Source organism: Oncorhynchus clarkii, chromosome 25 (assembly GCF_045791955.1).
Source record: "Oncorhynchus clarkii lewisi isolate Uvic-CL-2024 chromosome 25, UVic_Ocla_1.0, whole genome shotgun sequence".
Classification (NCBI taxonomy): Eukaryota; Metazoa; Chordata; class Actinopteri; order Salmoniformes; family Salmonidae; genus Oncorhynchus; species Oncorhynchus clarkii.
The window spans coordinates 33783984-33809391 of record NC_092171.1 but is presented as its reverse complement, the minus strand read 5'-3'; the positions used below and the strand labels follow the sequence as shown (position 1 = coordinate 33809391).

General features: G+C 44.9%; 1 protein-coding gene across 2 annotated transcripts in view; it reads left to right on the top strand.

Annotated features, from left to right (window-relative positions):
* Window positions 1-25408, top strand: part of LOC139384026 (alpha-(1,6)-fucosyltransferase-like) — a 181353-nt gene that overhangs the window by 110035 nt on the left and 45910 nt on the right. The window contains exon 3 of one of the 2 annotated variants that reach the window (XM_071128656.1): window positions 12144-12742. In XM_071128656.1, the coding sequence (XP_070984757.1) occupies window positions 12540-12742 (203 nt within the window). In that variant the 5' untranslated portion in view covers window positions 12144-12539. The remainder of the gene's footprint in view (window positions 1-12143; window positions 12743-25408) is intronic. The other variant, XM_071128657.1, reaches the window with a different exon arrangement.

Below are 25408 nucleotides of genomic sequence, written 5' to 3'. Positions count from 1 at the left end.
ACATGGCACGTCAAAGGAACTGTACTGTTCAGATGTGTTCCATGGAATAGTAGCCGAACTGAAATCTGGAAACTGACTGTAGGTTTATAGCCTCTCACATAGCCTAATATAATACCTACTCCTGAAGATTTAAGCATTTCTTGCATTAAAATAATACACCAAATGCACATTTTGACTCTGGAACAGGAGTGGAGAAATAGTACTTATTTCTTTCACCATCTTGCGAGAATGAATGTGCGGTTAGGGGCCGTCTGTAAAGGTGGCAGTGCTGTCTTAAAAGCTGGTAGTATTTCAACCACAAAATATGCATCCAAGTCGAACTTACATTTGATCAAAAACATCAAAACATGTAGGGTCGTTTTGACACCTTTATAATTTCCTTAAAACTGGTCAAACTGATGTCATTTGGACATTTGCACAGAAAATCTTTCCCATTTTTTTTATAACATTTTCTCCCCAGTCCCTAAACGTCTTTGTTGTGGAAGAGAAACATAGATGAAAAAGGAAAGAGAAAACCAGTAATGACAGAAGAGAAGCTGCACCACTCGTTCATCTCAAAGCCCAGGACGGTCCATTTACTTTCTGCTGTGAAAATCATGTGATGAAATCCTGCAATCTCATTGCTGGTCGGAAGGCTGGAGCAGCTGATGGAAGAGCAGCACTGTAACAGCTTGTTTTAAAACAGTCAAATACACACAATTTAACCACACATTTATGGAAATGTTTTATATAATCCTTTAATTATATAATAACTATTTTATATTTTATATTTTATTTTATAATAGCTAGCTTACCTCTGTCTCCTATGATGTCAGTAGAGCCTTACCTCTGTCTCATATGATGTCAGTAGAGCCTTACCTCTGTCTCCTATGATGTCAGTAGAGCCTTACCTCTGTCTCCTATGATGTCAGTAGAGCCTTACCTCTGTCTCCCATGATGTCAGTAGAGCCTTACCTCTGTCTCCCATGATGTCAGTAGAGCCTTACCTCTGTCTCCCATGATGTCAGTAGAGCCTTACCTCTGTCTCCCATGATGTCAGTAGAGCCTTACCTCTGTCTCCTATGATGTCAGTAGAGCCTTACCTCTGTCTCCTATGATGTCAGTAGAGCCTTACCTCTGTCTCCCATGATGTCAGTAGAGCCTTACCTCTGTCTCCTATGATGTCAGTAGAGCCTTACCTCTGTCTCCCATGATGTCAGTAGAGCCTTACCTCTGTCTCATATGATGTCAGTAGAGCCTTACCTCTGTCTCCCATGATGTCAGTAGAGCCTTACCTCTGTCTCCCATGATGTCAGTAGAGCCTTACCTCTGTCTCCCATGATGTCAGTAGAGCCTTACCTCTGTCTCCTATGATGTCAGTAGAGCCTTACCTCTGTCTCCTATGATGTCAGTAGAGCCTTACCTCTGTCTCCCATGATGTCAGTAGAGCCTTACCTCTGTCTCCTATGATGTCAGTAGAGCCTTACCTCTGTCTCCCATGATGTCAGTAGAGCCTTACCTCTGTCTCCCATGATGTCAGTAGAGCCTTACCTCTGTCTCCTATGATGTCAGTAGAGCCTTACCTCTGTCTCATATGATGTCAGTAGAGCCTTACCCCTGTCCCCTATGATGTCAGTAGAGCCTTACCTCTGTCTCCCATGATGTCAGTAGAGCCTTACCTCTGTCTCCTATGATGTCAGTAGAGCCTTACCTCTGTCTCCTATGATGTCAGTAGAGCCTTACCTCTGTCTCCCATGATGTCAGTAGAGCCTTACCTCTGTCTCCTATGATGTCAGTAGAGCCTTACCTCTGTCTCCCATGATGTCAGTAGAGCCTTACCTCTGTCTCCCATGATGTCAGTAGAGCCTTACCTCTGTCTCCAATGATGTCAGTAGAGCCTTACCTCTGTCTCCTATGATGTCAGTAGAGCCTCACCTCTGTCTCCTATGATGTCAGTAGAGCCTTACCTCTGTCTCCCATGATGTCAGTAGAGCCTTACCTCTGTCTCCCATGATGTCAGTAGAGCCTTACCTCTGTCTCCCATGATGTCAGTAGAGCCTTACCTCTGTCTCCCATGATGTCAGTAGAGCCTTACCTCTGTCTCCTATGATGTCAGTAGAGCCTTACCTCTGTCTCCTATGATGTCAGTAGGGCCTTACCTCTGTCTCCTATGATGTCAGTAGAGCCTTACCTCTGTCTCCTATGATGTCAGTAGAGCCTTACCTCTGTCTCGTATGATGTCAGTAGAGCCTTACCTGCTGAGGCTGCTGAGGGGAGGACGGCTCATAATAATGTCTGAAATGGAGTCAATGGAGTGGTATCAACATGGTTGATGTGTTTGATGCCATTCCTCCCCTCAGCAGCCTCCACTGGACTAGAGCAACCCCGATCACTCTGTATCAGCCCCAGCCAACCTCAGCCCTGGACACACACACACACACACACACACACACACACACACACACACACACACACGGCAACAATCTGCTGGGCTGGCTTGGCTAACTTACAGTACTGCGGTGGAAGGCACTATTGATGACTTCTCGGTTTGCCTCTCATCCTGGTTTAGTGGTTTAGAGTTAAGCCCTGGAGATGTAGCGCTGCACTAGTGCACTAAGAGAAGAGAATACTCTGTGTGTGTGTGTGTCTGTCTGTCTGTCTGTCTGTCTGTCTGTCTGTCTGTATGTCTGTTACTGCCTGGCTGGGTTCCCTGCCCTTAATAAGAACACAGCACTGGCATCCTCTATTATCATGAATAACACAACATCCCTTTGGATTCTCAAATGTCACTTCTCTGTAGGAAATGGCAGTGCTCAACCAACCTTGAACTGCAGCCAAAATGCAAGATTCCCACCAAAGCAAATGTCATTTTTCGACCGAGAAATAAACATTCATATCAGGGATGGGGAGATGTGTGGTGGGGGAGGGGTATAGGTATAGGGGTATAAGTTTTTTACTGAGGATATCTTACGTGGGGTGTGCTACCTGGAGAATAGATGAATGAACAGAACAGAGCTCATGGCTGAGCCCTGGGTGGGTGTGGACTGTGGCGGTTCCATCACTGTTAGAGAATCCCCATGAGAGACAGAGGTTCCATCACTGCTGTTATAGAGAGACATACTTATACTCCTCTGCTTTAGAATCACATAAGGACAAGGTAGCCTTGTTTCTTACTATGCAGCATTGCATCATTATCTAACCTATACTGTGTAGCATATTTTCAAAGAGAGAGAGAAAGAGAAATGGGAGAGAGAGGGAGAGAGATAAAGATAGAAAGAGAACAAAAGGGCTGCTCAGTAAAGCTAACTTTGATTAGGGTGCCAAAAGATGTCTTCCTTCCTACTCTCTCTCCTTCTGCTGAATATTGATAAAGGCTAATATTTATAAAAGATGCAGTTCCTGTTTCCTGGTTACTGCTCTTCTCTTTGAGTGTGATGAGGCTAAACTGGGGCTCAGTGCTGTACTCAGCTCAATTATTTATTGGCTGAGAGAGACAGAACAAACAGAATTCGATTCCACCATTGACTGAGAGATGCAGAGCAAACTGAATCAGAAGCACCCATTGGCTGAGAGGTAGACACAACGATTATCAGACTATGCCATTGGATAAGAGAGGGAGAACAAACTGAATCAGACTGGCATTGGCTGAGAGAGAAAGACCTTAAGTCACATCATCAAATTATCATTAAAGTGCAGCGTTTCATTTGATCACCTTGTATTTCAAGTCCTACCTTCAAAATCAGTGACTCTTTGCTTGTCATCATGGAAAAATCAAAAGAAATCAGCCAAGACCTCCGAAAAAAAATTGTAGACCTCCACCAGTCTGGTTCATCCTTGGGAGCAAGTTCCAAACGCCTGAAGGTACCACGTTCATCTGTACAAACAATAGTACGCAACTATAAACACCATGGGACCACGCAGCCGTCATACCGCTCAGGAAGGAGATGCGTTCTGTCTCCTAGAGATGAACGTACTTTGGTGCGAAAAGTGCAAATCAATCCCAGAACAACAGCAAAGGACCTTGTGAAGATGTTGGAGGAAACAGGTACAAAAGTATCCATTCTTCCTAGGCCGTCATTGAAATAAGAATTTGTTCTTAACTGACCTGCCTAGTTAAATTTTAAAAAATTAAAATAAAAACCTGAAAGGCCACTCAGCAAAGAAGAAGCCACTGCTCCAAAACCGCCATAAAAAAGCCAGACTACGGTTTGCAACTTCACATGGGAACAAAGATTGTAGTTTTTGGAGAAATTTCCTCTGGTCTGATGAAACAAATATATGACTGTTTGGCCATAATGACCATCGTTATGTTTGGAGGAAAAAGGGGGAGGCTTGCAAGCCGAAAAACACCATCCCAACACAACTCATGTTGTGGGGGTGCTTTGCTGCAGAAGGGACTGGTGCACTTCACCAAATAGATGGCAACTTGAGGAATAAAAATTATGCGGATATATTGAAGCAACATCTCAAGACATCAGTCAAGAAGCTTGGTCGCAAATGGGTCTTCCAAATGGACAATGACCCCAAGCATACTTCAAAAGTTATAGCTTAAGGACAACAAAGTCAAGGTATTGGAGTGGCCATCACAAAGCCCTGACCTCAATCCCATAGAAAATTTGTGGGCAGAACTGAAAAAGCGTGTGCGAGCAAGGAGGCCTACAAACCTGAATGGGCCAAAATTCACCCAACTTATTGTGGGAAGCATGTGGAAGGGTACCTGAAACGTTTGACCCAAGTAAAACAATTTAAAGGCAATGCTACCAAATACTAATTGAGTGTATGTAAACTTCTGACTCACTGGGAATGTGATGAAAGAAATAAAAGCTGAACTAAATAATTTTCTCTGCTATTATTCTGACATTTCACATTCTTAAAATAAAGTGGTGATCCTAACTGACCTAAGACAGGGATTTTTTACTAGGATTAAATGCCAGGAATTGTGGAAAAACTGAGGTTAAATGTATTTGGCTAAGGTGTATGTTAACTTCCGTCTTCAACTGTAGATACTCTGAGAAAATTAATCCAATCTGTCCCAATTAATCCAATTAATCCAGACTGTACACATGGTACAGCGTATGGTACAGACTGTACGTATGGTACAGCGTATGGTACAAACTGTACGTATGGTACAGCATATGGTACAGACTGTACGCATGGTACAGCGTATGGTACAGCGTATGGTACAGACTGTACGTATGGTACAGCGTATGGTACAGACTGTACGTATGGTACAACGTATGGTACAGACTGTACGTATGGTACAGCGTATGGTACTAACTGTACGTATGGTACAGCGTATGGTACAGACTGTACGTATGGTACAGCGTATGGTACAGACTGTACGTATGGTACAGCGTATGGTACAGACTGTACGTATGGTACAGACTGTACGTATGGTACAGCGTATGGTACAGACTGTACGTATGGTACAGCGTATGGTACAAACTGTACGTATGGTACAGACTGTACATATGGTACAGCGTATGGTACAGACTGTACGTATGGTACAGCGTATGGTACAGACTGTACGTATGGTACAGACTGTACATATGGTACAGCGTATGGTACAGACTGTACGTATGGTACAGACTGTACATATGGTACAGCGTATGGTACAGACTGTACGTATGGTACAGCGTATGGTACAGACTGTACGTATGGTACAGACTGTACATATGGTACAGCGTATGGTACAGACTGTACGTATGGTACAGACTGTACATATGGTACAGCGTATGGTACAGACTGTACGTATGGTACAGCGTATGGTACAGACTGTACGTATGGTACAGCGTATGGTACAGACTGTACGTATGGTACAGACTGTACGTATGGTACAGCGTATGGTACAGACTGTACGTATGGTACAGCGTATGGTACAGCGTATGGTACAGACTGTACGTATGGTACAGCGTATGGTACAGACTGTACGTATGGTACAGGGAAGTGTTTGTAACAGAGGCTGGTGTTGTAACAAAGGTGTATGATGTTAATTTGAGCCATTCTGAAATTCAAAGTGGAAGTTACAAACTTCAGAAGCCTTTTTAACCCACAGATACACTAGGGGGGAGAGAGAGAGAGAGAGAGAGAGAGAGAGAGAGAGAGAGAGAGAGAGAGAGAGAGAGAGAGAGAGAGAGAGAGAGAGAGAGAGAGAGAGAGAGAGGTGAAAACTGAAAACTGTCTGCTGAACTCACTGCCAGACAAATGGACAGGCGGACGGACAGTGAGGTTAGCATTAGCTGCTGGGCTCACTACACTCACTTCCAGACAGAGAGAGGGAGAACAAACTCCAGTCAGACAATCCGAAGAACAGAGGTGAATGCTAGCTGCTAGCCTCCCCAGGCTCCCTCACTAGGCAGCAGCCCTCGCTGTCTGACAGGCAGGCATTATGACAGCACCAAGCAGGCAGCAGAAGGTCAGTCTATTGATTAATTCATTAAGTCTACCCTTTGATTGCCTCGGCCAAAAGCACTATCATACCCCCCAAAACCTCCCCTGTTATTGTAATGGCGAGAGGTTAGCATGTCTTGGGGGTATGATATAAAATGCTAACCTCCGCTGTTATTGTAATGGTGAGAGGTTAGCATGTCTTGGGGGTATGATATAAAATGCTAACCTCCCCTGTTATTGTAATGGTGAGAGGTTAGCATGTCTTGGGGGTATGATATAAAATGCTAAACTCCCCTGTTATTGTAATGGTGAGAGGTTAGCTTGTCTTGGGGGTATGATATAAAATGCTAAACTCCCCTGTTATTGTAATGGTGAGAGGTTAGCTTGTCTTGGGGGTATGATGTTTATTCACGATTAATTCAGGATGATCTGTAATCATGGTAACATCCACATTAATGTAGAAGTGTTTAGAAACATATTATTATTTACAATAAAAGTGACTCCAAAATGACACAATATATTATTTACCATTTCATTTCTATTGTGCACAAAATAATCTGAAACACAACCAAAACAAAGAGCAAATGCATCCAACACGTGTAAACATCGCAAGCTTGATGTAGTCATTGTGTGCAATGAATATGGGAACAAATACTAAACTTTTCAACTCCTTTAATACACATATACGGTAAGTGAATTTGTCTAAATACTTTTGCTCCCCTAAGATTTCTAAACGGTTCACCAGTTATGGATGAAAATAACCTCAAATTAAAGTCATTATTTGATTTCCAATCTATAATCTATACTCCAAATGTTTGGAGCCCTGAAAAATCTGAATAAAAATGATATAATAATTTTTAAAGAATGTAAAACAAAGTGCACTGGGCCTTTACTAGTCAGTCCTGTATTAGACTCCTGTAGTAGAGTCCTGTATTAGACTCCTGTAGTAGAGTCCTGTAGTAGAGTCCTGTAGTAGAGTCCTGTATTAGAGTCCTGTATTAGAGTCCTGTATTAGAGTCCTGTATTAGAGTCCTGTAGTAGAGTCCTGTAGTAGAGTCCTGTAGTAGAGTCCTGTATTAGAGTCCTGTATTAGAGTCCTGTAGTAGAGTCCTGTAGTAGAGTCCTGTAGTAGAGTCCTGTAGTAGAGTCCTGTATTAGAGTCCTGTATTAGAGTCCTGTAGTAGAGTCCTGTATTAGAGTCCTGTATTAGAGTCAGGTATTAGAGGACCGATATATAGCCGTCTGTACCGCGTGCCCCAACAAAATGTTCACCTTCACTTACTAGGTTGAAGTAACTTAGATGAATTGAACTCAACGTGACATTTTGAATGGACTTGATGAAATATGTTAAGGCAGCAGGGTAACTTTTTTAAGTTGACTCAACCAATATTTGACATTGTATCCACACAGAAATCTGTATCTAGTCTGTAATTAAGAATACGGAATAATCAGCCGTATCCATAATAAATCCTTTGTCTTCCAAGAGAGGGAGGAGGAGGAGGATGCCTCTCCATTTACAGCCACACAGACTCCTCCACATTGAACCCAGTTGTATTATGAGATAAGGGAACTACCAGCAGCTGCATGTATTCTATTCTTACTATTCTCTCTCACAGGCTGTTAGCTGTTGGTTGTGCTCTCATCACTTGTGGGCTTTTGTTGCGCTCAGTGGAAATGTGCTCTGTTGAGAGGTGGTGGGTTTGTGTAGGTTTCTGTTGAGAGGTGGTGGGTTTGTATAGTGTTCTGTTGAGAGGTGGTGGGTTTGTGTAGGTTTCTGTTGAGAGGTGGTGGGTTTGTATAGTGTTCTGTTTGAGAGGTGGTGGGTTTGTGTAGGTTTCTGTTGAGAGGTGGTGGGTTTGTATAGTGTTCTGTTGAGAGGTGGTGGGTTTGTGTAGGTTTCTGTTGAGAGGTGGTGGGTTTGTGTAGGTTTCTGTTGAGAGGTGGTGGGTTTGTATAATGTTCTGTTGAGAGGTGGTGGGTTTGTATAGTGTTCTGTTGAGAGGTGGTGGGTTTGTGTAGGTTTCTGTTGAGAGGTGGTGGGTTTGTATAGTGTTCTGTTGAGAGGTGGTGGGTTTGTATAGTGTTCTGTTGAGAGGTGGTGGGTTTGTGTAGTGTTCTGTTGAGAGGTGGTGGGTTTGTGTAGTGTTCTGTTGAGAGGTGGTGGGTTTGTATAGGTTTCTGTTGAGAGGTGGTGGGTTTGTGTAGGTTTCTGTTGAGAGGTGGTGGGTTTGTATAATGTTCTGTTGAGAGGTGGTGGGTTTGTGTAGGTTTCTGTTGAGAGGTGGTGGGTTTGTATAATGTTCTGTTGAGAGGTGGTGGGTTTGTGTAGGTTTCTCTTGAGAGGTGGTGGGTTTGTGTAGGTTTCTGTTGAGAGGTGGTGGGTTTGTGTAGGTTTCTGTTGAGAGGTGGTGGGTTTGTATAATGTTCTGTTGAGAGGTGGTGGGTTTGTGTAGGTTTCTGTTGAGAGGTGGTGGGTTTGTATAATGTTCTGTTGAGAGGTGGTGGGTTTGTATAGGTTTCTCTTGAGAGGTGGTGGGTTTGTATGATGTTCTGTTGAGAGGTGGTGGGTTTGTGTAGTGTTCTGTTGAGAGGTGGTGGGTGGGTTTGTGTAGGTTTCTGTTGAGAGGTGGTGGGTTTGTATAATGTTCTGTTGAGAGGTGGTGGGTTTGTGTAGTGTTCTGTTTGAGAGGTGGTGGGTTTGTGTAGGTTTCTGTTGAGAGGTGGTGGGTTTGTGTAGGTTTCTGTTGAGAGGTGGTGGGTTTGTGTAGGTTTCTGTTGAGAGGTGGTGGGTTTGTGTAGGTTTCTGTTGAGAGGTGGTGGGTTTGTATAGTGTTCTGTTTGAGAGGTGGTGGGTTTGTGTAGGTTTCTGTTGAGAGGTGGTGGGTTTGTATAGTGTTCTGTTTGAGAGGTGGTGGGTTTGTGTAGGTTTCTGTTGAGAGGTGGTGGGTTTGTATAGTGTTCTGTTGAGAGGTGGTGGGTTTGTATAGTGTTCTGTTTGAGAGGTGGTGGGTTTGTGTAGGTTTCTGTTGAGAGGTGGTGGGTTTGTATAGTGTTCTGTTTGAGAGGTGGTGGGTTTGTATAGTGTTCTGTTTGAGAGGTGGTGGGTTTGTGTAGGTTTCTGTTGAGAGGTGGTGGGTTTGTGTAGGTTTCTGTTGAGAGGTGGTGGGTTTGTGTAGGTTTCTGTTGAGAGGTGGTGGGTTTGTGTAGGTTTCTGTTGAGAGGTGGTGGGTTTGTGTAGGTTTCTGTTGAGAGGTGGTGGGTTTGTATAGTGTTCTGTTTGAGAGGTGGTGGGTTTGTGTAGGTTTCTGTTGAGAGGTGGTGGGTTTGTGTAGGTTTCTGTTGAGAGGTGGTGGGTTTGTGTAGGTTTCTGTTGAGAGGTGGTGGGTTTGTGTAGGTTTCTGTTGAGAGGTGGTGGGTTTGTGTAGGTTTCTGTTGAGAGGTGGTGGGTTTGTATAGTGTTCTGTTGAGAGGTGGTGGGTTTGTATAGTGTTCTGTTGAGAGGTGGTGGGTTTGTGTAGTGTTCTGTTGAGAGGTGGTGGGTTTGTGTAGTGTTCTGTTGAGAGGTGGTGGGTTTGTATAGGTTTCTGTTGAGAGGTGGTGGGTTTGTATAATGTTCTGTTGAGAGGTGGTGGGTTTGTGTAGTGTTCTGTTGAGAGGTGGTGGGTTTGTGTAGTGTTCTGTTGAGAGGTGGTGGGTTTGTATAGTGTTCTGTTTGAGAGGTGGTGGGTTTGTATAGGTTTCTGTTGAGAGGTGGTGGGTTTGTATAATGTTCTGTTGAGAGGTGGTGGGTTTGTGTAGGTTTCTGTTGAGAGGTGGTGGGTTTGTATAGTGTTCTGTTGAGAGGTGGTGGGTTTGTATAATGTTCTGTTGAGAGGTGGTGGGTTTGTATAGTGTTCTGTTGAGAGGTGGTGGGTTTCTGTAGGTTTCTGTTGAGAGGTGGTGGGTTTGCATAATGTTCTGTTGAGAGGTGGTGGGTTTGTGTAGTGTTCTGTTTGAGAGGTGGTGGGTTTGTGTAGGTTTCTGTTGAGAGGTGGTGGGTTTGTATAGTGTTCTGTTGAGAGGTGGTGGGTTTGTATAATGTTCTGTTGAGAGGTGGTGGGTTTGTATAGTGTTCTGTTGAGAGGTGGTGGGTTTGTGTAGGTTTCTGTTGAGGTGGTGGGTTTGTGTAGGTTTCTGTTGAGAGGTGGTGGGTTTGTGTAGGTTTCTGTTGAGAGGTGGTGGGTTTGTATAGTGTTCTGTTTGAGAGGTGGTGGGTTTGTGTAGGTTTCTGTTGAGAGGTGGTGGGTTTGTATAGTGTTCTGTTTGAGAGGTGGTGGGTTTGTGTAGGTTTCTGTTGAGAGGTGGTGGGTTTGTATAGTGTTCTGTTGAGAGGTGGTGGGTTTGTATAGTGTTCTGTTTGAGAGGTGGTGGGTTTGTGTAGGTTTCTGTTGAGAGGTGGTGGGTTTGTATAGTGTTCTGTTTGAGAGGTGGTGGGTTTGTATAGTGTTCTGTTTGAGAGGTGGTGGGTTTGTGTAGGTTTCTGTTGAGAGGTGGTGGGTTTGTGTAGGTTTCTGTTGAGAGGTGGTGGGTTTGTGTAGGTTTCTGTTGAGAGGTGGTGGGTTTGTGTAGGTTTCTGTTGAGAGGTGGTGGGTTTGTGTAGGTTTCTGTTGAGAGGTGGTGGGTTTGTATAGTGTTCTGTTTGAGAGGTGGTGGGTTTGTGTAGGTTTCTGTTGAGAGGTGGTGGGTTTGTGTAGGTTTCTGTTGAGAGGTGGTGGGTTTGTGTAGGTTTCTGTTGAGAGGTGGTGGGTTTGTGTAGGTTTCTGTTGAGAGGTGGTGGGTTTGTGTAGGTTTCTGTTGAGAGGTGGTGGGTTTGTGTAGGTTTCTGTTGAGAGGTGGTGGGTTTGTGTAGGTTTCTGTTGAGAGGTGGTGGGTTTGTGTAGGTTTCTGTTGAGAGGTGGTGGGTTTGTATAGTGTTCTGTTTGAGAGGTGGTGGGTTTGTATAGTGTTCTGTTTGAGAGGTGGTGGGTTTGTGTAGGTTTCTGTTGAGAGGTGGTGGGTTTGTGTAGGTTTCTGTTGAGAGGTGGTGGGTTTGTGTAGGTTTCTGTTGAGAGGTGGTGGGTTTGTATAGTGTTCTGTTTGAGAGGTGGTGGGTTTGTGTAGGTTTCTGTTGAGAGGTGGTGGGTTTGTATAGTGTTCTGTTGAGAGGTGGTGGGTTTGTATAATGTTCTGTTGAGAGGTGGTGGGTTTGTGTAGGTTTCTGTTGAGAGGTGGTGGGTTTGTATAATGTTCTGTTTGAGAGGTGGTGGGTTTGTGTAGGTTTCTGTTGAGAGGTGGTGGGTTTGTGTAGGTTTCTGTTGAGAGGTGGTGGGTTTGTGTAGTGTTCTGTTGAGAGGTGGTGGGTTTGTGTAGGTTTCTGTTGAGAGGTGGTGGGTTTGTGTACTGCTCTGTTGAGAGGTGGTGGGTTTGTGTAGGTTTCTGTTGAGAGGTGGTGGGTTTGTGTACTGCTCTGTTGAGAGGTGGTGGGTTTGTGTAGGTTTCTGTTGAGAGGTGGTGGGTTTGTGTACTGCTCTGTTGAGAGGTGGTGGGTTTGTGTACTGCTCTGTAGCGAAGTAGATCATGTTGAACGGTGGGTTTATGTAGTGTTCAGTGGATTAGTGGGCTTCTCTGTTAACTGCTGAGGGGCTCCTGACTCCTGGTTTATCTGGTGAGAGGAGGGAGGAAGAAGATAGGGGCAGTGGTTAAATACTGCTTTTGTCAGTGACTCTCCCTAACCTGACTGCTTTGTTTTCCCTTAGAGCAGAAGACCACTGAGAGCCAGAGAGACTGAGCCGTCCGCCTAGTCAGCCAGAGGACTGCAGAGACACAGAGGGTGACACCAGTGAGCTGGCCAGACTACCAGAGCCCGGCTCAGCACAAGCCCAAACCAGCCTAGCCCAGAGAGGGCCCACCCAGGAAGACAGGCCACAACAATGGACCTCAACCCATCCTAACCCCCTGCAGGAACCATAGCCATGCATTAACTAACCCCACCAACCAAACCCCAACTGGACCACGCTCACCTCCTCCGTTCTCCCTCCACCCTGCGCCCTCCATCGCCGTTCTCACCATGCTTCAGAGCCTATTGTGACGGAAGTGCTGCTCACCCCCCCATCCCTCACCCCTCCGCCCCAGAGACCCCAGAGGGGTGAAAGATGCGGCCATGGGCAGGTTCGTGGCGCTGGATTATGCTGGTGCTCCTTGCGTGGGGTACACTGCTGTTCTACATCGGAGGACACCTGGTTAGGGACAGCGAGCATCCGGAGAGATCCAGCAGAGACCTGTCCAAGATCCTGGCCAAGCTGGAGAGACTGAAACAGCAGAATGAGGACCTGAGACGCATGGCTGAGACACTCAGGTTAGACGCATGGCCATGATTAACTGACACAGACTTGAGTGTGGCTTTCTGTCCATTTCTGTCTTTCTCGCTCTGTGTCTCTCTTTGTCTCTGTGTCTCTCTCTTTATTTCTGTCTCTCTCTTTCTCTCTGTCTCTCTCTTTCTCTTTGTGTCGCTCTTTCTTTCTGTCTCTCTCTTTCTCTCTGGGTCTCTGTTTCTCTCTGTGTCTCTGTTTTCTCTGTATCTCTGTGTCTCTGTTTTTCTCGACTGTATCTCTCTCTCTCTCTCTCTCTCTCTCTCTCTCTCTCTCTCTCTCTCTCTCTCTCTCTCTCTCTCTCTCTCTCTCTCTCTCTCTCTCTCTCTCTCTCTCTCACTCCGTTTCTTCTTTTCTTTCTCTGCCTGCTATATCACAACTCTCTTCGTTCACCTTTGCTTAAAAGACTGGATTATAATGTATACTTTTCCAATTGAAAGTGATGTTCTAGTGTGAGATGGCATGTTGTTATACATATGATGGACAGGGAGCTCTGTGTCTCTCTTTGTCTCTGTGTCTCTCTCTTTATTTCTGTCTCTCTCTTTCTCTCTGTCTCTCTCTTTCTCTTTGTGTCGCTCTTTCTTTCTGTCTCTCTCTTTCTCTCTGGGTCTCTGTTTCTCTCTGTGTCTCTCTTTCTCTCTGTATCTCTGTGTCTCTGTTTTTCTCGACTGTATCTTTTTTCTCTCTCTCTCTCTCTCTCTCTCTCTCTCTCTCTCTCTCTCTCTCTCTCTCTCTCTCTCTCTCTCTCTCTCTCTCTCTCTCTCTCTCTCTCTCTCTCTCTCTCTCTCTCTCTCTCTCTCTCTCTCCGTTTCTTCTTTTCTTTCTCTGCCTGCTATATCACAACTCTCTTCGTTCACCTTTGCTTAAAAGACTGGATTATAATGTATACTTTTCCAATTGAAAGTGATGTTCTAGTGTGAGATGGCATGTTGTTATACATATGATGGACAGGGTGCCAACATGCACTGATGGGCTGTGTCTAAAGACCAGGAGAAAAGTTGTTCTGTTATCGCACTAGTCATACGCCATATTATGGCCCTCAAAGCATGGCATATCAATTTATTCCAGCCTGAATGAAACGCCTGTCAGTTGTCCACTGATACGGTCCGTTTTAACGATTCAAAAGGTTGTTCAAATTTAAGAAAGTGATGTGAAGACAGAAGTGTTTTTTACAGCGAAGCCTGAGGTGTGAGCGGATTTTAGACACATTCAAACATTTACGCTCAAGCTCACACTTACACTGGCACGCTCACACACAGACATTCGCCCATTACACACACACACACACACCCTCTCTTTGTCTCGCTTTTTCCTTAAATTTCCCTCTCACAAACGGGAATCTACATGAGCATTCATGATTCCATTGTACTTATGGTTACGGTTAAGGTTAGGGTTAAGGTTGTGCTGTATTGAATTAGAGAGAGTGTGAATCTAAGGTCTGGTCTATGCTGATATAAGGTACGTATTATGTAAACTGATCCTAGACCTGATAAGCAGCTCCTACCCAGAGCCAGCAGTAGTACTGGTAGTAGTAGGTGTAGTAGTAGTAATAGTATTATTAATAGAAAGGGTAATAGTAGTAGTAATAGTAATGGTAATAGTAGTATTAGTTAGGCAGCTCCTACCCAGAGCTAGTAGTAGTAGCAGCAGTAGTAGTAGCAGCAGCAGCATCAGCAGCAGGAGTAGTAGTAATAATAGTAGTAGTAGTAGTAGTAGTAGTAGTAGTAGTAGTAGTAGTAGTAGTAGTAGCAGAAGCAGTAGCAGTAAGAGTAGTAGTAGTAGCAGCAGCAGTATGAGTAGTAGTAGCAGCAGTAGTAGTAGTAGTAGTAGTAGCAGTAGTAGTAGCAGCAGCAGCAGTATGAGTAGTAGCAGCAGCAGCAGTATGAGTAGTAGTAGCAGCAGTATGAGTAGTAGCAGCAGTATGAGTAGTAGTAGCAGCAGTATGAGTAGTAGTCGCAGCAGTATGAGTAGTAGTAGCAGCAGTATGAGTAGCAGCAGCAGCAGCAGCAGCAGTATGAGTAGTAGTAGCAGCAGTAGTAGTAGTAGTAGTAGCAGCAGCAGCAGTATGAGTAGTAGTCGCAGCAGTATGAGTAGTAGCAGCAGCAGCAGCAGTATGAGTAGTAGTAGCAGCAGTATGAGTAGTAGCAGCAGTATGAGTAGTAGTAGCAGCAGTGTGAGTAGTAGTCGCAGCAGTATGAGTAGTAGTAGCAGCAGTATGAGTAGTAGTAGCAGCAGTATGAGTAGCAGCAGTAGCAGCAGCAGTATGAGTAGTAGTAGCAGCAGCAGCAGCAGTATGAGTAGTAGTAGCAGCAGTATGAGTAGTAGTAGCAGCAGTATGAGTATTAGTAGTAGCAGCAGTATGAGTAGTAGTAGTAGCAGTAGTACTATTAGTAGTAACAGCAGCTGCAGCAGTATGAGTAGTAGTAGTAGCAACAGCAGCAGTATGAGTAGTAGCAGCAGCAGTATGAGTAGTAGTAGAAGTAGTAGCAGCTGCAGCAGTAGCAGTAGTAGTAGCAGTAGCAGCAGCAGTAGTACTAGTAGTAGTAGCAGTAGCAGCACCAGTAGTAGTAGCAGCAGTAGCAGCAGCAGTAGCAGTAGTAGTAGCAGCAGCACTAGTAGTAGTAGTAGCAGTAGCAGTAGTAGTAGCAGTAGCAGTAGCAGTAGCGGTAGTAGTAGCAGTAGTAGCAGTAGCAGTAGCGGTAGTAGTAGCAGCAGCAGTAGCAGTAGTAGTAGCAGTAGTAGTAGTAGTAGTAGGACTAGTATTAGCAGTAGCGGTAGTAGTAGTAGTAGTAGTAGTAGCAGTAGCAGTAGTAGTAGCAGTAGCAGCAGCAGTAGTACTAGTAGTAGCAGTAGCAGTAGCGGTAGTAGTAGCAGCAGTAGGAGTAGTAGTAGTATCAAATCAAAATAAATGTATTTATTTTGCCCTTCGTTCATCAGCTGATATCTCAAAGTGGTGTACAGAAACCCAGTCTAAAACCCCAAACAGCAAGCAATGCAGATGTAGAAGCACGTTGGCGAGGAAAAACTCCCTAGAAAGGCCATAACATAGGAAGAAACCTAGGAGCCAGGCTATGAGGGGTGGCCAGTCCTCTTCTGGCTGTGCCGGGTGGAGATTATAACAGAACATGGCCAAGATGTTCAAATGTTCATAAATGACCAGCATGGTCAAATAATAATAATCACTGTAGTTGTCGAGGGTGCAGCAAGTCAGCACCTCAGGAGTAAATGTCAGTTGGCTTTTCATAGCCGATCATTAAAAGTATCTCTACCACTCCTGCTGTCTCTAGAGAGTTGAAAACAGCAGGTCTGGGACAGGTAGCACGTCCGGTGAACAGGTCAGGGTTCCATAGCCACAGGCAGAACAGTAGTAGCTACTACTACTACTAGCAGCAGTAGTAGTAGTAGTACAGCAGTAGTACTAGGAGTAGTAGTAGTAGTAGTAGCAGCAGCAGTAGTTGTAGTAGCAGCAGCAGTAGTAGTAGTATTAGTAGTTGTAGTAGAAGCAGTAGTAGTAGCAGTAGCAGTAGCAGCAGCAGCAGTAGTAGTAGTAGCAGTAGTAGTAGTAGCAGTAGTAGTAGTAATAACAGTAGCAGCAGTAGTAGTAGCAGTAGTAGTAGTAGCAGTAGCAGCAGTTGTAGTAGTAGTAACAGTAGCAGCAGCAGCAGCAGTAGTAGTAGTAGTAGTAGTAGTAGTAGTAGTAGTAGTAGCAGCAGTAGTAGTAGTAGTAGTATTAGTAGTTGCATTAGCGGTAGTAGTAGTAGTAACAGTAGCAGCAGCAGCAGTAGTAGTAGTAGTAGCAGTAGTAGTAGTAGTAGCAGTAGCAGCAGTAGTAGTAGTAGTATTAGTAGTTGCATTAGCGGTAGTAGTAGTAGTAACAGTAGCAGCAGCAGCAGTAGTAGTAGTAGTAGCAGTAGCAGTAGTAGTAGTAGCAGCAGTAGGAGTAACAGTTGCAGCAGCAGCAGTAGTAGTAGTAGTAGCAGTAGCAGTAGTAGTAGTAGCAGCAGTAGTAGGAGTAACAGTTGCAGCAGCAGCAGTTGTAGTAGTAGTAGTAGTAGTAACAGTAGTAGCAGCAGCAGCAGCAGTAGTAGTAGTAGTGGCAGCAGCAGTAGTAGCAGCAGCAGCAGTAGTAGTAGCAGCAGCAGCAGTAGTAGTAGCAGCAGTATTGGTAGTACTAGTAGCAGCAGCAGTAGTAGTAGTACTAGTAGCAGTTGTAGTAGTACTAGTAGCAGTAGTAGTAGTACTAGTAGCAGCAGCAGTAGTAGTGGTACTAGTAGCAGTAGTAGGAGTAACAGTTGCAGCAGCAGCAGTAGTAGTAGTACTAGTAGCAAAAGCAGTAGTAGTAGTTGTAGCAGCAGTAGTAGTAGTAGTACTAGTAGCAGCAGCAGTAGTAGTAGTTGTAGCAGCAGCAGTAGTAGTAGTACTAGTAGCAGCAGCAGTAGTAGTAGTACTAGTAGCAGTAGTATTTGTAGCAGCAGCAGTAGTAGTAGTACTAGTAGCAAAAGCAGTAGTAGTAGTTGTAGCAGCAGCAGTAGTAGTAGTAGTACTAGTAGCAGCAGCAGTAGTAGTAGTACTAGTAGCAGTAGTAGTTGTAGCAGCAGCAGTAGTAGTAGTACTAGTAGCAAAAGCAGTAGTAGTAGTTGTAGCAGCAGTAGTAGTAGTAGTAGTAGTAGCAAAAGCAGTAGTAGTAGTTGTAGCAGCAGTAGTAGTAGTAGTAGTAGTAGTAGCAAAAGCAGTAGTAGTAGTTGTAGCAGCAGCAGTAGTAGTAGTACTAGTAGCAGCAGCAGTAGTAGTAGTAGTAGCAGTTGTAGTAGTACTAGTAGCAGTAGTAGTAGTACTAGTAGCAGCAGCAGTAGTAGTAGTACTAGTAGCAGCAGCAGTAGTAGTAGTACTAGTAGCAAAAGCAGTAGTAGTAGTTGTAGCAGCAGTAGTAGTAGTAGTACTAGTAGCAAAAGCAGTAGTAGTAGTTGTAGCAGCAGTAGTAGTAGTAGTACTAGTAGCAAAAGCAGTAGTAGTAGTTGTAGCAGCAGTAGTAGTAGTAGTAGTAGCCCTTTAAACAGCACTGACCCCTGCTGTCTGAAGTTTAGTTTATTAAGACCCATTAGTTACTGCACAGGCAGCAGTTACTCTTCCTGGGGTCCACATAGAACTTACTAATACATGACAAGGTACAGAACCGTTATGTACAAGAACAACGTAAGATATTACATAAAATTAAAAAAAAAACAAATACGAATAAAATAAGAGTTATATATACAAAAGACACGAAGAAACAACACAAATACTATTTACACACTATTCATGCAATGCATTCGGAAAGTATTCAGACACCTTAACAATTTCCACATTTTGTTACGTTACAGCCTTATTCTAAAATGTATTAAATCTTTTTTTTCTCTCATCAATCTACACACAATAACACATAATGACGAAGCAAAAATAGATTTTTTGAATGTTTTGCAAAAATGGAAATATGACATTGGCATAAGAATTCAGACCCTTTACTCAGTACTTTGTTGAATCACCTTTGGCAGCGATTACAGCCTCAAATCTTGGGTATGATGCTACATGCTTGGCAGACCTGTATTTGGGAAGTTTCTCCCATTCTTCTCTGCATATCCTCTCAAGCTCCGTCAGGTTGGATGTGGAGCGTCACTGCACAGCTATTTTCAGGTCTCTCCAGAGATGTTCGATTGGGTTCAAGTCCGAGCTCTGCTGTGCCACTCAAAGACATTCAGAGACTTGTCCCAAAGCCACTCCTGCGTTGTCTTGGCTGTGTGCTTAGGGTTGTTGTCCTGTTGGAAGGTGAATCTTCGCTCCAGTCCGAGGTCCTGAGCGCTCTGGAGCAGGTTTTCATCAAGGATCTCTATGTGCTTTGCTCCATTCATCTTTCCCTCCATCCTGGAAGTTTCTCCCATCTCCACAGAGGAACTCTAGAGCTCTGTCAGAGTGACCATCGGGTTCTTGGTCACCCTGACCAAGGCCCTTCTCCCCCGATTGATCAGTTTGGCCGGGCAGCCATCTCTAGGAAGAGTCTTGGTGGTTCCAAACGTCTTCCATTTAAGAATGATGAAGAAGAACTGTTTATTTTATATTACATCAGCAGTTGTCACAAAGTTCTTAACAGATACCTATAGGGCTTTGGTCAAAGTAATGCATTATAAAGGAATGCGATTTGGTACACAGCCTGAGACTGCAGCAGTGTACGGAATCTCTCTGAGGAAGTGCAGTAATGAGACTACTGGCTGCTCTAGTAGGACCCCTAGAGAGAGGAGGAATGTGGAGAGACACTGTGATGGCAGAACCATGCAGAGACAGGGGAGGAGATTTAGAATCCTGTTTGACCAAGACAGCGGTGTGTGTGTTTACCAGCAGGTGACCAAGCCTCAGTGTGTGTGTTCACTGTAACGCCATAAGTGATAGTCGGTCAGGGTCTGAGGACGGGTGGCAGTTTGTTTTTGTATTTATTATGGATCCCCATTAGCTGTTGCCAAGGCAGCAACTACTCTTCCTAGGGTCCAAACACATTAAGACACTTACATTACATATAAAACAAAAGAGAAAACAGTACATCATGTAACATTATTTCACCACTACATGTCTACACTACAAAATGTATAATACCACCTTACAACAATATTACAATGTACGTGTGTGTAGAGTGCGTGTGCTAGTGTGTGTATACATATGTGTGTGTCTGTTCCTATGTGTGTATCTTCACAGTCCCCACTGTTCCATAAGGTGTATTTTTATCTGTTCTTTAAATCTGATTCTAGAGTTCCATGTAGTCATGGCTCTATGTAGTTGGTGTTGTACTGTGCTGTACTGTATGTGTCTGCCTGGTTCTCATTGTCTGTGAATCTTGCTATAGGCTCATCTGTTGGAGCTGAAGTATGTTGTTTTGGTACCCCAACTTGACCCCATTCAATTTAAAACTAGTAACCATGTTCCCAATCAATATTACAAAACATTCTTCCCGAGTAGTGAAACAGGTGAGGTTTTCTACCAGGAATCCTTTAACCAGATTTGAATAAGAAATAAAAGATAACTGACTGGTCGTTATGGCTATCTCACTCCAGAGTGGCTGTCTGCCTGCCTGACTGCCTTCAGCAATGTAGGGAGGGAGGGTGTAAATGGAGGAGTGAAGGAAAAGAAGGAGAGATGGAGAGAGAGAATGCAGGGATGAGGTAAATGGAGGAAGAGAAAGAGAAAAGGGGGGAAAAGTGAAGGCTGGCCAAGAAGATCTCCTACAGATGATTAGCAGAGGTGTTGACATTCCTTCTTCCTCTGCCACAGCCAGCAGACCTTATTATCCCTGTGGCTCACCATTCTACTCAGGAAGGCACAGAATAATTTATAAAACAAACACTCTGCTCAGTGTGTGTGTGTGTGTGTGTGTGTGTGTGTGTGTGTGTGTGTGTGTGTGTGTGCTGCAGTGTATGACTGTAGCCTGGAATATTGCCCCTGATATACTCCTGACAGTGATTTATTTAGACACATACATGATGTAAATCACTGTTGGGACTGGGAGCATGTCAGAGTTGCAGACTTCACTTCAATCATTTTTCAGGGACTTTTATCTGTCCTTCATCTGAGCAGGGTTTAGAGTGTCTTTTCTATTTCGTGCCAGTGGTGTGACTACATCGGAGGAACATATCTAGAGCCAGACACATTAGCAAACATATTGCTGTAGCTATGGTGACAGTAAAATTAATGTATTAGACGTTAAGTCCATTAGTGTCACCTGAAAATGCATTTAAGGGTGAATACCTCATGAAGCTGGTTGAAAGAATGTCAAGAGTGTGCAAAGCTGTCATCACTTCCCTTCCCACAAGCTGACACTCAGCCAACATATCCCACCACTCAGCCTACATATCCCACCACTCAGCCTACATATCCCACCACTCAGCCTACATATCCCACCACTCAGCCTACATATCCCACCACTCAGCCTATATATCCCACCACTCAGCCTACGTATCCCACCACTCAGCCTACGTATCCCACCACTCAGCCTACGTATCCCACCACTCAGCCTACGTATCCCACCACTCAGCCTACGTATCCTACCACTCAGCCTACAAATCCCACCACTCAGGGTACGTATCCCACCACTCAGCCTACAAATCCCACCACTCAGCCTACGTATCCCACCACTCAGCCTACATATCCCACCACTCAGCCTACATATCCCACCACTCAGCCTACATATCCAACCACTCAGCCAACATATCCCACCACTCAGCCTACATATCCCACCACTCAGCCAACATATCCCACCACTCAGCCTACATATCCCACCACTCAGCCTACATATCCCACCACTCAGCCTACATATCCCACCACTCAGCCTACATATCCCACCACTCAGCCTACATATCCCACCACTCAGCCTACATATCCCACCACTCAGCCTACATATCCCACCACTCAGCCTACATATCCCACCACTCAGCCTACCTACAGTTTCCATTCATCCACAGCCACTGTAACTGCAGTGGTGAAACTGCCCAGCAACCTCTTAAAGTTGCTGGTATTCCTTCCTCTTCCCCCTCTCAGCCATTCATTAAATGATTGAATTCATAACCTGAATTCCTAGCATCAGGAATCAGGGTGGCTTGTATTTCTACTCATCCTCTCTGTCCTCCCTTCTCTCCATCTCAGTCTCTCTGTCCTCCCTTCTCTCCATCTCAGTCTCTCTGTCCTCCCTCTTCTCTATCTCAGTCTCTCTGTCCTCCCTCTTCTCCATCTTAGCCTCTCTGTCCTCCCTCTTCTCTATCTCAGTCTCTCTGTCCTCCCTTCTCTCCATCTCAGTCTCTCTGTCCTCCCTTCTCTCCATCTCAGCCTCTCTATCCTCCCTCCTCCCCATCTCAGCCTCTCTTCCAGCATACCATCCATTCCAGCGGAAGTAATGTCAGAGCTCTCTATAGAGCTTCACTACATCATGAAATGTACAAATATAAGCTTTTTGTACTCGTAGAGGCCAGGCACTGATGTACTCAAGTAAGAGTTCAGTGCTGTGAACATGATGGGGTATCGAGATGGGAGTGAGTGGATGGTTTGTCCTGTGGGTGGCTTGTCCTGTGGATGGCTTGTCCTGTGGGTGGCTTGTCCTGTGGGTGGCTTGTCCTGTGGGTGGCTTGTCCTGTGGGTGGCTTGTCCTGTGGGTGGCTTGTCCCAACCCTTTTGACATACATTAGCTGGCTGCTCATCTAAACCCCAGCCGCTCCTCTCCTCCTCTTCTGTCCTCCTCTTCTCTCCTCCTCTCTGACTTTCACCTCATTTCATCCTTGACCAGCCATGAATGACATAAATATTTGACATTTCAGTTTCATTCCTCCTCCTGTTTCATCTCTGTACTGTGGCTGTGCATTCCTGATGAGTCAGGCATTGTGATGTGACCAAACACACACAGTAACAGTTACAAACACACGCGTGCGCACGCACACACACACACACACACACACACACACACACACACACACACAGGGAAGCCCGCTGTTTGCCATTACAAAACGCCACGCATAATTTCATGTCACAGTTGCCTGCTATAGACATATATTGATTCTCAGCTAGGCTTCTGAGATAAGACTGCTGTCAATGCTGCATCCATGGAGACACAGGTGGGGAATATCAATCACCATGGTTACTCTCATAGTTACTGTCATCCTACTCAGTTGATGTGTTTTCAGGTCATGCACTATATGAGGTTGTGATATTCAGAAGGCCTTGTCCTCTATATGGTGTATAGAAGGCTCTCACCCTTGTTTAACTGACCCGCTCTACTTCTCTCTCTTCTACTTGTTGTTGAGGAGGAGCAGCCAGGGGAACTCTTACCCCACATGGCTCTAACTTTCTTCTCGGCAGGACGTAGGGTGATGAATAGCTACTGCCACCGAATGAATTGCCTTGCGGTCATTGGCTGTTCTCACGCCTTACCACTGATTATTTTAAACACACACACACACACACACACACACAACACTGATCATTATAAACACACACACAGTCGACTCTCATACCTCACCTCCGATCATTGCATTAAATTGGCGCTTGGAGGTGGGATTGAGCGCAGCCAAACGCAAAGCCCCCAGGGAAATCAGCCTGTCAACACTCACCTTGACCTAGCAGGACAGGCACACACACACCTATACTGTACAGACACACACACACACAGACACACACAAACACAGACACACACACGCACCTATACTGTACACACACACACCTATACTGTACACACACACACACACACACACAGACACACACACCTATACTGTACACACACACACACACACACACACACTGTAACGGTTTTGACTTGAGGTTATTTTTTATAGGGGTGCCAGGTAGGTTGTGCCTACCAGAGAAAACATTGGTTTCTCCTTTTAGTTTGGGAGGGAATGAGTCCCATCTGGTCCGTCAAGTCTACACCATTACAAAGGACTTATGTAAACGTCAGAAGGGAAATCAACTTTTCATAAACCCTTAAAACATTGAAAAGAACTTCAAAAACAACTATTCTTTTGCGTGGGTTGTATTAGCAACATCAATGGATTACACACACACAATAATATAACACAATGAGTTCTGGTTCCTCCAGAAATGTCCTGTACCTCGGGCCTAAAAAGAGTCCAGCCCGGTAAAGGAGTTCAGTGAACTCAAGCGACTTTTGTCACGCAATGTTTGTCCGTTCATTCCGTGTAGCGTAAACCCAGTATTAAATCATACAATCAATATAACAATTTTACCACAGAACTTTAAAGCGTATCTGCTCTTACTAATTCCTCAACTACATCTAACTACATAAATCATCACCGTATACATCATATCAAAACAAATGAAATACCGTATACAAAAAAGGTGGTAGTCAGTCGGTCAGTCAGACAATCCAATCCGCCAACAGATCTCCAGCGGAGAAAGGCCACGAAGAATAGAGAGGAGTAGTCCACGGACGCAAAGAGTGGATCCGATCCTGGGTAAACTCTCTCAGGCTACAAAACACATGTTTAACAGCAACAAAACAACCGGAATAGAGAAGCTTCGGGAACACATCCTCAGTCACGTCTCCATCAAAAAACCCCACTTTTGCGCAGCTGATGCTGGCTATTTAATTGGGAATTAAAGGGAAAGCACCCTATTGGAAGGAGAAGCACTGAGACGGCTCAAAATAATTCAGGGCCGTCACACACCCCCTCCCCTGGAAAAAGCCGACCATTGCCCTGGAAGGCACATCTTGTTCGGGGAAACCGAGAAAAGTCTCCTCATCACTTTCCTCTACAAAAATTTTCATGACTTTTTGGAGCTCACGCTCCTCAGCTGAGGGGTCACAGGCCTTAAGGTGTGAGACTTCTGGGTCTGGGAATCCGAGAAAAGTCTCCTCACTTTCCTCTTCAAAGATATCCAAGATCTTGCGGCGCTCAATCGCCTCCAATTCCTCAGCCGAGGGGTAACAGGCCTTAAGGCGTGAGACATGGACAACGCGCATATCTTCACCTGTGTCCTCTTTCACCACTCGGTAGTTCAAAGGGCCCATCTGCTCCACAATCCTATATGGTCCTTGCCATTTAGGAGCGAGCTTGGCAGAGAAGAATTGTTCAGCTTTCGAGTAAGGATGAGAGCGAAGCCACACCCGATCACGAAGCTGAAACTGCATGTCTCGTCTGTTCTTATCATAATTTCTCTTCTGCTTGAGTCGAGCCTGGGTCATGTTCTTTGAGACAAGAGCTCTCAAGTCATGGAGATGGACTACCTGGTCATAGCAAGCAGCGTCTGGAGTCAGCTGCTGGGGCTGTAGCACCATATCCAAGGGTCCTCGGAGGGGACGACTTAGGTTCAGCTCTGCAGGTGTGACTCCAGTGGACTCTTGCACAGCAGAATTCAGGGCAAATCGAAACTCGTGAAGGTGCTTGTCCCAGTGTTTGTGCTGGGTCCCTACATAGGAAGCAATCATTGTCTTCAAGGTTCGATTTACTCTCTCAGTGAGATTGGTCTGTGGGTGATAGGCCGTGGTCAACTTCTGTCTCAGGTTCCATCTTTGGCAGGTCTCCTCAAAGAGATCAGAGACAAATTGGGAACCTCGATCAGACAGGATGTAATCAGGCACTCCCCAGCGAGTCAGGATCTCTTTCGTAAGGATGTTAGAGACGGTCCTTGCTGTGGCCTGACGCAGGGAAAAGAGTTCCACCCACTTTGAATAATAATCAACAAACACAAGCATGTACACATTCTGATTGGAGCTTCTAGGAAATGGACCCATCAAATCCACTCCTAGCATTTCCCAAGGTCGGGTAACCACCGTTTGCTGCAACTTGCCAGCAGGCTTTCTACCTTCTGGTTTGTACATTTGACAAACCTGACAGTTTCGGATGTGTGACTTCACATCCATGCTCAGATGTGGCCAGTACAGTAACGCTTGCAACCGCTTGTAGGTTTTGAACCTGCCCAAATGACCAGCTAATGGGTCTTCATGGAAATGTTGAAGCAGTTGTAGGCGTAGAGTTTCAGGTATGTACAATTGGTAGAGGGTTCTGTGAGGTAGTTGTACAACACGGTAGACTTTGTCTTCCATGATGGTCAGCTTTGTGGTAGGATTGACCATCTTTTCTCCATCTTCCAGGATAGTCTGGTACAAAGCCTGTACTTCTGGATCATCC